We start from the raw sequence: 14288 nt of genomic DNA, 5'->3' as shown, positions 1-14288 counted from the left end.
GTGTGGCTCAAGAAAGTTCTGGAAGGGTTAACATGCCACCACATATCAGTTCACAATTTCAAGGTCAGTAGGACTCTCAATCCCACTCTACTCCTATGCCTTTTTCATTCTTGTCATATAGCTCTTCTCAAATCCTACCCTCACCTACCTGCCTCTTAGAAACTCTAAGCAGTCAGCCTCCTGCCAGCTCATCCTACCTACCACCTCATTCTTTGGGCTTAGACCTCTTCCTTGTTCTCTCTCCATTCTGTTAGCACATTCACTCTCATTAAAAACCAACAAATGGGGAGCTGGCTCAGCAGTTAAAAGCACTGGCTGCTCTTCCAGAAGACCTGGATTCAACTCCCAGCACCCACATGGCAGCTCACAGCTGTCTGACTCCAGTTCCAGAGGATCTGACACCTTCATACAGACATACATGTGAGCAAAACACTAATGCAAACGCACATAAAATAAGAACAAATACATTATTAAAAGTGTTAAAAACAAAACAAAACAAAACAAAAACAACAAATAAGCTGGGTGGTGGTGACACACACTTTTAATTCCAGTATACAGGAGGCAGAGGCAAGCAGATCTCTGTGTGTTCCAGGACAGCCTGGTCTACAGAGTTAATTCCAGGACAGCCAAGGCTACACAAAGAAACCTGTCTCAACCTGACCTCCCTCCCCTTCAAACAAAACCAACCAACCAACCAACCAAACAAACAAACCCAAAAAACAAATAGGGCTGGTAAAATGGATCAGTGGGTTGATGTTCTTGTTACCAAGCTTGATAACCTAAGTTTGAAACAATGTGCCTACATGGTGGAAGGAGAGAACTGACTCTCCAAAGTTGTCCTCTGACCTTTACATGAACACTGTAGTATGTGCATGCCCACACCCATACCCACAATTAAAAAACCCCAACATACAAACACAATCAGATACGACCTAATCAACACTTATCAGTTCTCTTCCTTTTTCTACAGAGCTACAGGTTAACAGCACCCTTTTCTTCTATGTTCCTGAACATTCAATTGATTTGTTTCTTCCTAGAACAGGCTCCACCTTGGCTGTGAGACTTCAGCCCGTCAGTCAAGTTCTATGCTCTTCATTGGTCATTCCTCTGCCTACCCCTTAAATAATCTGATGCTATTAAACATTACCTAAAAGTCCTTCCCACTCTAGTGATGATACAGTGACACAAAAAATGTCAAAAGGAACAAATCTTATCTCCAGGCCATTATATTTAAATCAAGGTATCCAACAGCAAGCCAACACCCAGATCCTTGAGCCAATGTGAACCCTACTCCCATGGACCCAATCTCAACTAAGCCTGTGTCACCAACATTTTGTAAGCTGGAAGAGCACTCCCATTAATACACATTTATCTGCTGGCTCCATCAATACCTGAAGACATCCCCAACTTCTTGCTTTTTGGTCATCACATCTTGCTCATTCCCTCCCTGTTTGTTCATTTACTGCATGTGGCCCATACCCTTTGCGCATGACATAGCCATAGAAGGAGTTGAGGATGCACTTGTGAGCCAGCTGCAGTGAATCATAAAGGATCTCCATGTTCTTGCAGCGCTTCACCTCCGATGCATCACCCACCTCTACAGCTGCTGAGAGCTTCTTCTTCCATACCTGGAAGTAAATTGGTGAACCTAAGTACCTTACAGCTTCTCTGATTTCAGCCCATGAAAGTCAACAAGTTTAAATTTTCAGTATTAAAACCTTTCAAATCTGGAGCTGGAGAGATGGCTCAGAGGGTCTCGCAGAAGTCCCAAGTTTGTTTCCCAGTACCCACATGATGGCTCATGACCATCTTTTACTACAGTTCTAGGGGATCTGATGCCCTCTTCTGACCTCTAAGGCCATCAGGTATACATACATACATACATACAAGTAAAACATTCAAACACATAAAATAAAAAAAAAAACTAAAACAAAAACCCAAAGAACAACTTTCAAATCCACAGAGAACTTGAGAAAAGACAAAGACCACTCCCTCTTTAGACTGCCACCTATTAATACCTTAGCACATTTCCTTTATTCCATGTGCCATATGTCCCCATAAAGTTAGTACTTCTTGTCTACCATGCCTCCCATCAAGATTGTCATCATGATCTAGAAACAAAGCCAGTGGGGCAGTGGTGGTACACACTTAATCCCAGGGGGAGCTCTGTTGAGTTTGAGGCCAGCCTGGTCTACAGTGAGTTCCAGGACAGTCAGGGCTATACAGTCAAACCCTGTCTTGAGAAATCAAGAAAGAGAGGGAGAGGGAAAGGGAGAGGGAGAGAGAGCAAGAAGAAAAAACATTTGCTTTATTCCTCTAAATTAGAGGGTTAAATACAGTGTATGTGGTGGTAGCCTTAGAGTCTATAAGGACTACTTACTTACCTGTTGTGCTGGGAAAGCAGTCAGACTTTATCAGCACAGCCAGTGTCTTTTGCAGGTGTGGATCTACATAATTACTTCTGAAACAATTGATCAGCATGGTTCCAAGGGCTTAGGCCATGACAATCAATCTCCACCCTTTCTGCTATCAATCCTTTATGTTTATAGACAACTGTGCATTTATTATCCAAACGCATGTGGTAGCTCACAGGATCCCCACATACTACAGCTGTAGACCAAGGTGTTTCCACAGAGTCAAACAAAGACCCTCTCACTTCAGAAACCAGTCTATTTTGACCCACCTTGTGCAGCCCTTTGAACTCATAGCGCCTGTCTCGGAAGGCGCGAACTGTGTCCACATAAAATGAGTTTTCCCGCTGGCAGATGGTTGTCAGACGTTCTTCTACCTTGGTCATATGGATCTTCTTATAGGCTTTCCGGCAATAATCTAAGATAATTCAGAGTGTTGGAGTGGTAGCTGAGATCTTCCAGATAACAAAAGAGCAAGCTGGGACACAGGTATGCTCACTTTCCTAAGGTAACACAAATGAATGGAAAACCCAGACACACTGCTAATCACCACTGTAAAAGAGAACAGTCCCCAAGAACTAACCACTTGATACAAAAACTGTGACAAAGGTTACTTCCTGAGCATTTGCAAAGACGAAACAAAGAAAGGAACCCCCACAGAAAGAACGTAATTTGAATCTAAAATTCTACTGCCCTGGAGCTGCAGTGTGCCCATATCTCTGATCAAAGGAGCCACTGTTTGTCAAACTGTGGCCTTGCCAAGTACTCACCTGCCAGCCTCCGCTTCTCATATTTAGCCTGTTCTTCACGGGACAGCTCGTGAAAGGCCCGTGCTGGCCCCTCTGGGAACAAAGGAGGAAACTTCTCTGACTCCAGCTGATGCTGGATTCGATGGTATTCACTGCGACTTGCTGGCACTGGAAAGGAAGTGATGGGAGAGATTCCAAGATCAGAATCTAGGTCTGTCCTGCTCTGTTGAGCAACCTTTAGGGCCTAACACTCACTGAATTCTCCCCTCCACTGCCAGGCCATCTTCCTCTGACAATTTGCTCCAGGCTTATTGAAGTCACAGGCAGCACAGGTGGCCTCATCCACTATGGCAGAAGGCTATAAGAGGAGGGGAGGGTCAGAAAACAACTTGGGTCTGCAAGAGAGATGATTATGTTGTGGGAATTTGAGGTCTCACCTGCAGGCGGTTTGTAAGGATTATGTTAGGATACATGGCCCCAACATCTAGATGGTAGATGAGAGGGCATTCGATTCTGTTAGGAACATCTTTTAGGGAGGTGAGCTTGGCCTTAATCTGATCACACACCTATAGAGATGGGAAAAATAAAGGAACATTGGTGGTAGCACATGCCTTCAATCCCAGCACTTGAGAGGCAAAGGTAAGACCCTGTGTCGAAAAACCACAATAAATAAATAAATAAGGGGCGGGGGAAGAAAGAGACCTAGGTACAATAAAAGATAATGAAGATAGAACAGCAGGTCCCAGAGGCAGTATGACAAAACCACAGCAAGAGCCTGAGATGCTTTAGGCATATAAGAAAGAACAGATCCAAGCCGGGCGGTGGTGGCGCACGCCTTTAATCCCAGCACTCGGGAGGCAGAGCCAGGCGGATCTTTGTGAGTTCAAGGCCAGCCTGGTCTACAGAGCGAGATCCAGGAAAGGCGCAAAGCTACACAGAGAAACCCTGTCTCGAAAAACCAAAAAAAAAAAAAAGAAAGAAAGAACAGATCCAAATATAGGCCAATTCATTGCCTCCTAGATGGCTACCTCTTCAAAATTGGTGACTTGCTCCACAGGCACTTTCTCTTCTTCTTCAATGGCATGGCGCATAGTTTTCTCAACTCGCTGTAGCAGGAAATCAAAGGCTGCAGGATTCTGGTTTAAGAAAGGAAAGGGCACAGGTCAGATAGATCTTTAAATCTGCCTCCAGTGTGATACATGGCAGGATGTGCCAGAGAATGCTGCGCAAGTGTACTGTGTCTTAGGAAGCCCTAATGGAGGCTCATCTTATGTAAGAGGGGGTGGGAATGGTACTGAGCCAGACAAACCACCTGACAGAAGTGGTCTATAGGAGAGATGGAGATAAAGACTGTTTCAGGCCATGGCTTCTTGGGTATACAATAGCACAAGAATGGGAATAAGCATAACCCCAGAAGACCCAGGAAGGAGGCATACCATCTTAAACCGGCACGGGATATCACTTCGGAAGACACCAGACTCTAGTGCCTCCACATGGCCCCCCACGTAGGTCTCAGCATCCAGCACATGGCCATCATCTGTCAGCTTGTTGAACTCCTGCTCTTGCTTATTGGGGAAGATAATGTTGGCATGGAAAGCTTGCACCATCAACAAGGCTTCACACAGTGTTCCAGAGCCTTTCCGCAGCACCTGCAGGGAAGATGCTGCATCTAGCTACCCCAAATCTGTCAAAAGCTCTGACTGCTCAGCAAAGTCCATGACTGCATGTGAAAGGAAAGTTTTGTAGCTAGCAACAGCAGTTCCTGCTTCCTGTACCTATTCTCACACTAGGACCCTTGGACACCAGAAAGATGCCAGTGAAGCCACACATAGCAGTTCACTATCAGTCTCTAGGACTAGCCCACCTCTGAGCATCAGTGCATGTAAAAAAGAGAGGAAGAGGATTAGAAGACCACAGGTGGCACTAACCTCATCAGGTTCCATGGGAATAATGGTGCACAGGGCGAATATGAAGGGATGAACATACTTCATGTACAGGTAGTAAGTGGCAACAGCATCTGACACTGAGTAAGTGGCCAGAGTCTGGGGATAATATCAGAGAGCAGAAGCATTAAAAACCAAGGGTCCAAGGAAATTCATGAACTACTGAAAATGAAGTTCAAGAAGGGGGCAAGGCTGAGCAGGATGGGGCCACCTAAAGCTAGCACCCACATCTCAGGTAACCTAGTCTCTCTAGTCAGAATGTCTATGACTTCAGGGATGCATAGAAGAGCAAATGGGCTTACGTGCCTGAGGCTGCTCAGTGGCCATACGACACATGTCCTCGGGGTCCAGCTCTACAGGGTCATAGCCAAGTTTGGCCTTGGCAGCTGCCTTGAGATTATGACTGCCCACAGGAAGGTAGCTGTCCCTCTTCACCCACCTGGCAAGAGGACAAATTCTAGAGATGATGGTAACACAAAGGCTGGCAAAACCAGACAACACATAAAAATGTAGGTCTTGGAGATAGTCAAGAAACCAATGCCATGCTCCCCATAAAAATCTTCACTTGAATCCACAAAGTACAAGCAGATGTCAGAGAACCCTTTGTACCCCTTGCCTCACCCTCTACTTTCAGCAAAGAATTCAGCCTCTTGTTATGGAGAAATGATAAGGCAATATAACAATAATCCCCTGGCCTATCTGTGCCTTTCAAACTGTATTTCATAAACTACCTGGTCATTTTTCCTCTTCTTACACTGTCCTTTCAGTATGAGCTCTCTCAAGAGCACTTTCTTTAGAAGACACCCTCTAGAGCTCGGAAAATGGCTCACTGGATAAAGTGCTTGCCATACAGCATAAGGCCCTGAGTTCAGAGCTCCAGCATCCATGTAAAAGCTAGGCATGGTGGTAAGCCAGTCTTGCCAAAGGAGCAAGTTCTAGGCTCACTGCCAGCCCCCCTATCTCAAAAAAAAAAGTAGACAGCAATGGAGAATGACACCTGACGCTGAGCTCTGGCCTTTACATGTGCACACACATGTACACACATACCCCAGAAGGTACCTCCTCAATATGGAACCTATCTCCACTTCTTACTTCTGCCTCCAGAGTCCACCTAGCACATGACTAATACCTTCCCCAGGGATTACACTATCCAGTGACCTTATCTAGTCTCTATCTCCCATGACCTCTGTACTAGCAGCTGTCTACTCCCTCTGCAAATTCTCCATGGCCCCCTCCTCAACAGATTCTCAGGCCTTCTCCTCTCATTACACTTCTAACCTTGATAGTTTGTCATCTATTAGAACTTTAAATGAGACCCTAATTTAGGATGTAAGTCTCAACCAAGCCTATGGCTCTAGGTGACATCATCTAGTCTTAGGCTCCTCCACGTACACAAAAGCTCCACACTAACATGATTGCAGCAGAATCCTCTTTTACCTCAAAATTACTCTTTCCCACTCCAAATCAACTGAGCAGACCTCAGGCACCCATTCATCCCTAAAGCCCCAGCTCATACTAGCAAAACTAAATGCAGGTCTCTTTTTACCCACTGCCTTTGGTCAAGCTGCCACCTGCTACCCTATGAACCAGTCCCAACCTCTTGGCCTCCCTCTAATCCAAAGGCTGAAATATCAGAGTAAAACAAACAACAGCAGACCTCAAACACCTGTGGTGGCTGATGGAACTCAATTTCTTTGCTCAGTTCAGATGCTACTCTCTCCAGCTAGTTCTTTGTATTTGTGTATTCACATGTCTTCCTACCTACATGAACCTATGCTCCAAACACCATGACTTCAATACCTGTGATACTTGCTTTCAGTCAGCATGAAACATATGGAGCTCATCTTGAAACCATATATCCTGTGGGACCAGCCTTATGCTTCACTCTGACCTCATCTATGTAAGTACCAGAATCTTGCTCTATGTATGTTTCTTCTTAGGCCAGCTTTTCTATCCCGCAGGCTGTTGTTTAACATACTTGTTGATTAAATGGAAGACTAGCAACAAGCTATGACCCAAAGCTGTTCCTTGGAGGCCAATCTCCTCTCACAACAGATGTGTCAATGGCCTCCGTCGGCACAAGAAACCTTTATATATCATTTAGGTCATAGTGATGAACCCCTACTATGTGGTGTATACATACCTGAGGCAGTCCATGTGGATGCACTGGGATGCTTTATATTCCCCCTGGCTGTCCTTTTGGAAGCCTATCTCCTGGTACATGCTCAGGCCATGGGTTGCTGCCCTAGCCTCCACAAATGGCCTAACAACAAAAGAAACAAGCAATGGGGATACATGAGTCTCTAATTCTTCCTTTGTTCGTCCTTGAACGCAGACAGACCACTCCCAGGAGACACTGGAGTGAATCGCCAGGCAGAGCTGCTCCTCTCCCACCTCTCCCTAACACAATTACCCACAACAGGAAATTGGACTCACCAGTCAAAAAAATCCCCATTGTAGGTGACCATAATGGTAGGTTTGGTCTCCTGGACATGCTCAAACCATCTCTGGATCAAATGGACCTGAGTTCAACAAATAACAGAAATCAGCAGCTTGCAAATACCTCCCCAAATACTCAGAAGCAGCAGCTTCACATCAGCCCATATGCTAAGGACCCACTTTAGCCTTGGCCATAGAAGAGAAAGCTCACTGAGCAAAAGCATCTGAGCTCAAGAATCAGTTTGCCTTTTCCCACCTTATACCAAACACAAGGAAGTTTCTACAGGAAGCTTCTTTACCTCATCGGGTTCATTGAAGACACAAAAGGGCCCTTCATATTCTGGTTTGGGGGTGAACTCAAAATCTTCAATATCTTCTGAAACAATCTCTCTGTTAGTGATGAGGTAGCCCTGGTAAAGTTTATGAGCAGACAATGCAAGTTAACTACAGAAAAGCTGAGACACAGACTCCCAGCCCACCCATAAGCTTTTCAAGAAACTAATTTCAAAGAACTCCACAAAAACATAAAGGTGATCCAGGCATAGGAGTACCTGCCTGTAATCTCAGAACTCAGATGGCTGAGGTAGGAGGACCACCATGAGTATGAGGCAAAGCTGAGCCACATAGTGAGACCCTGCCTCGAAAACAATAACAAAATCCCCACAAAAGCATTTAAAGTTTCCCAAGAAGAGATTCTGTTCACCTGGCCATCAATCATATAGGAAATCATCATAATCTGGTCTGTTTCAGCATCAGGAAATTTGAGAGGCAGTTTGGTTGTCTCAATGTCAAATGCCAAAACCACAGGGTCCTAGAAAGACAAAATATACCATGAATTTAAGTCTGAACACATCCCTTGGACACACACATTCTGCCCTGGGTTCAATTACCAGCACCACAAATAAAATAACCATACATATCCCAAAACAATCTTGGTGCAGGGAGGAGGAGCTTGGACCTGCCTCAACTGAATGTACCAGGCTCTGCTGACTCCCCATGGGAGACCTTGCCTTGGAGGAGGTGGGAATAGGGGGTGGGTTGCAGGAGAAGGCTGGGGGGCAGGAGGAGGGAGAAGAGGGGGATCTGCAGTTGGTATGTAAAATGAATTGAAAATTTCTTAATAATAATAATAATAATAAAACCCTATGGTGAGGTTTTTGAGGGTATGGAAATGAAAACACAAGGGATAAAGCTACTCATCAGAGCACTTCAGTTTCAAAGCTCCTTAACATGTACTGTCTCACCTGAACTTTAGGACAGCACTAGCAAGTGACTGTGCTGGAGCTGACATTTTCATCTTGGAAACAAGAAAACTGAAGACAAAAATTTTCCTGATGACTAAAAATGATACCTGAACTAGTATCTTCTACTTACAAATCTACTCTCATCAATCACTTGGCTAGCAAGTACCTAAATGAAAGCTCAAGAGTTCAAATCCAGTCTAGCTCAAATATTGATGCTATGGTTAACATAAGTGCAAAAATATGCTTTTAGGTTAGAGACTGATGAAAAAAAACTACTAATATTTTCAGAAAGTATTTATTTATTTATTTTTAAAGGTTTATTTATTATGTATACAGTGCTCTGTCTGCACGTATACCTGCAGACCAGAAGAGGGCGCCAGATCTCATTACAGATGGTTGTGAGCCACCATGTGGTTGCTGGGAATTGAACTCAGAACCTTTGGAAGAGCAGCCAGTGCTCTTAACCCCTGAGCCATCTCTCCAGCCCTTCAGAAAGTACTTAAAGAAGAAGTAGATTTTAGGACTGAGGAAATGCAACAACTTACAGGTCGTTCAACAAGATCAACTCGTCGGGTAATTTCCACAGGAAAAGCATTTCCTCGAAATCTGACGTTGTACCAATGAGCCTGCAGAATAATGAAGCATACATTAACTAAAGAAAGAGTTCTCCATCCAGAAATGTCTATTTACTTAACAAAAAAATTTTAATTATGTTTACTTAGAGTGTGAATGTGTGTATGTATGCATGTGTGGAAGTCAGTAAACAGCTTGTAGGAGTTGGTTCTTTCCTACCACCATGTGGATCCTGGGGTTCAAACTCAGGGCAGCAAGTGCCTTTACCCACCAAGCCATCTTGCTGGCTCCAGAAAAATCTATTTCTGTGTAGATTTATCCAGAGTCCCCCGTCCCTCCCCAGGGACTTTACTCAAGCAACAGCTACCTTCACCTTACCACATGGATTCTGAGGTCAATGGAGAGGCGAATGTGGTAGGGAACATCATACTCCCGCATGTCCACTATGTTGTCCAACTGGTCAACTATCTTCTTAGAGGTTTCCTCTTCATCAGTAATTACACTGCCTCCTTGCAGAATACTGGAGAGTAAGCGAAGAAAGCCACTAACTCGATTATGATCTGCATGATACTGGGGGAGTAAAGACCTAAGAGTCCAAAGCGAATAAACACAAAGGCAAATGGGGAGGCTGTAAAGTCCAGGGCAATCATTCAAGAAATGGCCTTAGATTATCACCCAACCTGAGCAACAGGTCAGAGAAAAGAGAATTAAGGTATACTGGAGATGTGTACATTTTACAAGATGTAAGTCAGACATTGCACTATAGTCAGGAGGACCCCCCCAGTGTGGTATTTCCAACACATCATCTCTACTAGCAGGTTGCTCCATGCAAAGCTGAAGTGAGCAGAGTTGTGGACAGCTGCAGTACTAACAGATGCAGCCCACCCTTGCAAAACATCCCTTTCTTCATTAAGAAAATGAAGATGACAGTAACTAGATTATCCTGTCTGAATGAAGTATTAATATCATAAAGCATCTAGCTTGGTGTATGATGAAGTGACTAGATAATGTCAACTATTTCTATAATAGTCTTATATTCAAGTGGAAAATCTTTCACTGAAAGAGCCACTAAATATCCTAACAACTGAGAAGGACAAGGGCTTTAAATATAAAGCCAGCCTGGTCTACATAATGAGTTTCATGCCAAACTGGGCTACAGTGTGAGAACCTGACTCCAACCAACCAATCAACCAATTAAAGGAAAGAAGAGAGACAAAGAAAAGGTCAGTGGTATGCACAAGGCTCTAGGTTCAATCCTCAGCAACACACAAATATACACAAAATTTAAATTAAAATAAAATACAATCCATCACTCTAAGCTCAAAATTAAGTGGTTTAAGAGGAAAAAAATGGCAGTCATCAAAGAGAGCTCACAGGCTGTTACAAACTACATCTTAAAATATCCCCAAAAGTAATTTATGGCATCACCAGAGATGACTGGAGTTAGGGGATACACTGCAGAAGTGTCCAAAGTCTCAAACTGATTTTTCCAGGGGGGTGGGGAGGCTCTATTTGATTTTTTTTTTTTAGTGTGTATGTATGTATGCCAGAACGCACATGTGGAGGACAGAGGCCAACATTGCGTGTTGGTCCTTGCCTTGCTTCTTATTGAGGTAAGGTCTCTTTTTTTGTTGTTTTGTTGCTGCATACACCAAGTTGGCTGGCTTATGAGCTTCTAGGAATTCTCATGTCTCTGCCTCTGATCTCACCATAGAAACACTGGGGTTACATGCTCATTAGCTTTATCTGGGTTCTGGAGATTCATAATCAGGCCCTTTTTCTTTTTTTGAAACAAGGTCTCTCTAAATAGCTCTGGCTAGCCTTTAATTCAGAGATCCATTTGTCTTTTGAGTGCTGGGATTAAAAGCATGTACCACTACACCTGGATCTCAAATTGATTCTTTATCAAAAGGTCATGATCAGTATTTCTGAAATCATGCAAACTTAAGGTTTTTGTTTTTACTTTGCTTTTCTGTTATTAATGTGCCTAAACATTTAATAACAGTACTTGCAATCTACATTTAAATTTCTCTGTATACTCCAGGTTCTCTGGAGAAAGCATCTATAAAACAAAACACTTGATAACATTTGTAGACAGTGTTAAAGTGGTAGAGGACGGAGCCCTCTAAAATATCCTCATTGTGGGGTTAGGGATTTAGCTCAGTGGTAGAGCGCTTGCCTAGCAAGCACAAGGCCCTGGGTTCGGTCCACAGCTGCGGGGAGCGGGGGATAAATATCCTCATTGCTACAGCAACTCAATTTTAGAGCCATACCTACCTCCTCTTACAGAGGAGGTAAAACACAAACAACACAACCGTGGGAAGCTAGTGTTTATTTAACAGAAAGAACATCTAAATTGTCTCTATATAGCCAAACGTGAAGGGATTTTCTCTGAAGAGTTCCTGCCTTATATCAGCTTGTTATTCTGAAGTAACCGGCACTTTGCTCACGAGAAGGAAAGTTACCTGGAAAGCATTGCTGTGTACTCATCACTGGCATGGTCCTGCTCCCGGTTCTTCTTCACAGCAGGTGAGATCTCCTTCCTCACTTTGACAAGGTCCTCTACAGTGTGGAAGGACAGTTTGATGTAACTCCGCTTCAAGCCGACCAAGTGATTTGGCTTTAAAGTAAAATGACAGCTGATGAATAATGAGAAACGGAGGGTAAAGACTGTTAGGTAAACACATACAAGTCAAAGCATTTAGCTTACTTTTGCATGTGGCACCCGCAATATTACCAAAGTTCCTTAAACACAACTTTGGGAGCAACCACCATCCCTCATCCTCCAGGTTGCCCCAGTAAATGACCTGGCCTTCTACCTCATCCACTGCTATAGACAGTGTGGACACCAGCCTCATCTGCCCCTAGAAGGTCTGGGGATACTCACCAAGTCCAGATCTTCTTTGGGAACATTCTCTAATGTTGCAATTTTACCCTGAAACTTCTTGGATAGAAAAGATGAAACTTCACGCTCACAACCCTAAATCAGGATCAGAATTCATGTATGTTCTATTAGTAAGATATATCTTCTTACTTACCCATTTCTGTTTTGAAATCTACTAGGTAGGATAAGGAATAGATCATTCGACCCGTTTCTACCAAGCAGACTTACCTTTCTGGTTGCAATGTAGAAATACGGCTTATAGGGTAAGGCCACCTATAAAAGTCACCAAAAGGATGTGACAAGGAAGAAAAAAGGGAAAAGATCTCAGAGTGGCAACCTCTGGGTAACTTAGATACAAGGTACCTTGGACCTTGAGGGCTTTTTTTTCTTTTTATAACGATTTATTTTTATTTTATATTTTATGTGTGTTCGCTTGAATGTATGTCTATATACCAAGTGCATAACTGATGACCACGGACAACAAAAGAGGGCATTGGATTCTCTGGAACTGGAATTACAGATAGCTGTTAGCTGCCTTGTAGGTTGCTGGAAATTGAACATGGATCCCCTGGAAGAGCAGTCAGTGCTCTTAAACACTGGCCTTCTCTCCAGTCCCTTTCTTTGGCAGCTCTTTAAAGATACTGTATATATGAAATTTAGATCTGCACATCTCTCATGGGCAAGAACCCAAGAAGCAATACTGTTCAACCTCCTGAGCCACCTTCCCTCAGGGTATTTTAAATGTGACTGAAGTTCACAGGGGCCATGTTCTTGATGGGTTGCAAGCAACTATACACTACAGCCTCCCATTTCCTCCCCGACACAGAGTGAATGAATACTCCTTATTTTAGACCACTTACCTGTCATGAGTAGGCTTTATTTTTCTTAGGTCAAGGGCTTACCTTAAATCTGCTTCCATCATCTTGAATGAAGTAATAATCCACTGCACTGACTAAGCGTTTGTCTTCATCTAAAACCTCAGTCTGTAGGAGAACCATGGAACATGAGCATATTATCTTCTACATAGCCTAAGAGCTCTTTCTGGGCTACTTTTTGAGACACTGAGTACTATAAAGACAAAATCCTTGCACCTAGCCCTTTATTTTGCCCCAATACAAACACTACCAGCCTCATTCATAAGGACCGCATTATAATGACTCCCCAGTGAGGATTTTTCTGAATTTCCCTTTAATGATTCTTGAAAGCTTTCTGCTGATGGTTAGCATATCTCTCATCTTGGTCTTACCACGGTGGCCACTTTGTGGCCTCCATGTTAAACAGGAAAGGAGAAGCACTTCCAATAACTAGATTTCTCAGACAATGGCTTTCTTCTTCCCTATCACCTATCCATTAGATAAGATTGATGATTATAGGAAAGGGGACAGCCACCCACTAGAAGTAAAGGCTGAGCAATGTTCATTCAGATACTTACAGGGTGCATGTTGATGAGCCAGCCAGTCCTTTCTCCAGGCTCTTTCAGCCTCTCAAAACCAAACCTAAAGTCCATCTTATCTGTCCACTGGCTGCGTTCCAGACGCTTGAGTGCTGAGACTGAGGAAGAGGGACCATCATCCCTGAGTAAAGAAAAGAATCAGGCTTCACCATTCACATTTCCCACTTCAGACCCCTAACTTTTATCTATGTGTTTTGTTTAGGAGACAGGGTCTCACTAGGTAGACCACGCTGGCCTCCAACTCACAGTAATCCACCTGCCTGCTTCTCAAGTGCTGGGATTAAAAGTGTGTGCCACAACACTTGATGTCTATGTGTTTCTGATATGGCATGGCATATGCATCCCTGAAGAAAACATTAAGGCCAGCAGAAGGCTCAATGAAAAAAAACAAAAAACAAAACCCAGCATTTACAGGAAAAAACACAACAAAGGCAATCCCGAACCCCAACCCATTTGACTATCACCAGAACACTAACAAAAACACCAGTCACACCAGGATGCCGCTTCTTCTTGGAATACAAAAACTGCACAAAGCCTAGAAGTGCAATGCTAAGCTCTATGCCAGAGAAATAAAAACTCATTTCACAAAAAT

The 14288-nt window shown here is 43.6% G+C and overlaps 1 protein-coding gene across 1 annotated transcript in view; it reads right to left on the bottom strand.

Moving 5' to 3' along the window:
• Positions 1-14288, bottom strand: part of Pole (DNA polymerase epsilon, catalytic subunit) — a 57756-nt gene that overhangs the window by 38878 nt on the left and 4590 nt on the right. The window contains exons 2-21 of the mRNA XM_052754845.1: positions 13676-13817; positions 13146-13226; positions 12472-12516; positions 12247-12339; positions 11825-11979; positions 9738-9879; positions 9332-9412; positions 8246-8353; positions 7842-7952; positions 7540-7625; positions 7247-7366; positions 5410-5542; positions 5089-5202; positions 4597-4809; positions 4189-4296; positions 3598-3726; positions 3416-3518; positions 3182-3328; positions 2684-2829; positions 1480-1628 (exon numbers count right to left, since the gene is read on the bottom strand). Of these exons, the coding sequence (XP_052610805.1) occupies positions 1480-1628; positions 2684-2829; positions 3182-3328; positions 3416-3518; positions 3598-3726; positions 4189-4296; positions 4597-4809; positions 5089-5202; positions 5410-5542; positions 7247-7366; positions 7540-7625; positions 7842-7952; positions 8246-8353; positions 9332-9412; positions 9738-9879; positions 11825-11979; positions 12247-12339; positions 12472-12516; positions 13146-13226; positions 13676-13817 (2406 nt within the window). The remainder of the gene's footprint in view (positions 1-1479; positions 1629-2683; positions 2830-3181; positions 3329-3415; positions 3519-3597; positions 3727-4188; positions 4297-4596; positions 4810-5088; positions 5203-5409; positions 5543-7246; positions 7367-7539; positions 7626-7841; positions 7953-8245; positions 8354-9331; positions 9413-9737; positions 9880-11824; positions 11980-12246; positions 12340-12471; positions 12517-13145; positions 13227-13675; positions 13818-14288) is intronic.

The sequence above is a fragment of the Peromyscus californicus genome, unplaced genomic scaffold (assembly GCF_007827085.1).
Source record: "Peromyscus californicus insignis strain IS unplaced genomic scaffold, ASM782708v3 Scaffold_2__1_contigs__length_46816999, whole genome shotgun sequence".
NCBI lineage: Eukaryota > Metazoa > Chordata > Mammalia > Rodentia > Cricetidae > Peromyscus > Peromyscus californicus.
Note: the sequence above shows the minus strand (reverse complement) of the source record. Positions and strands in the feature narration are given on the sequence as shown.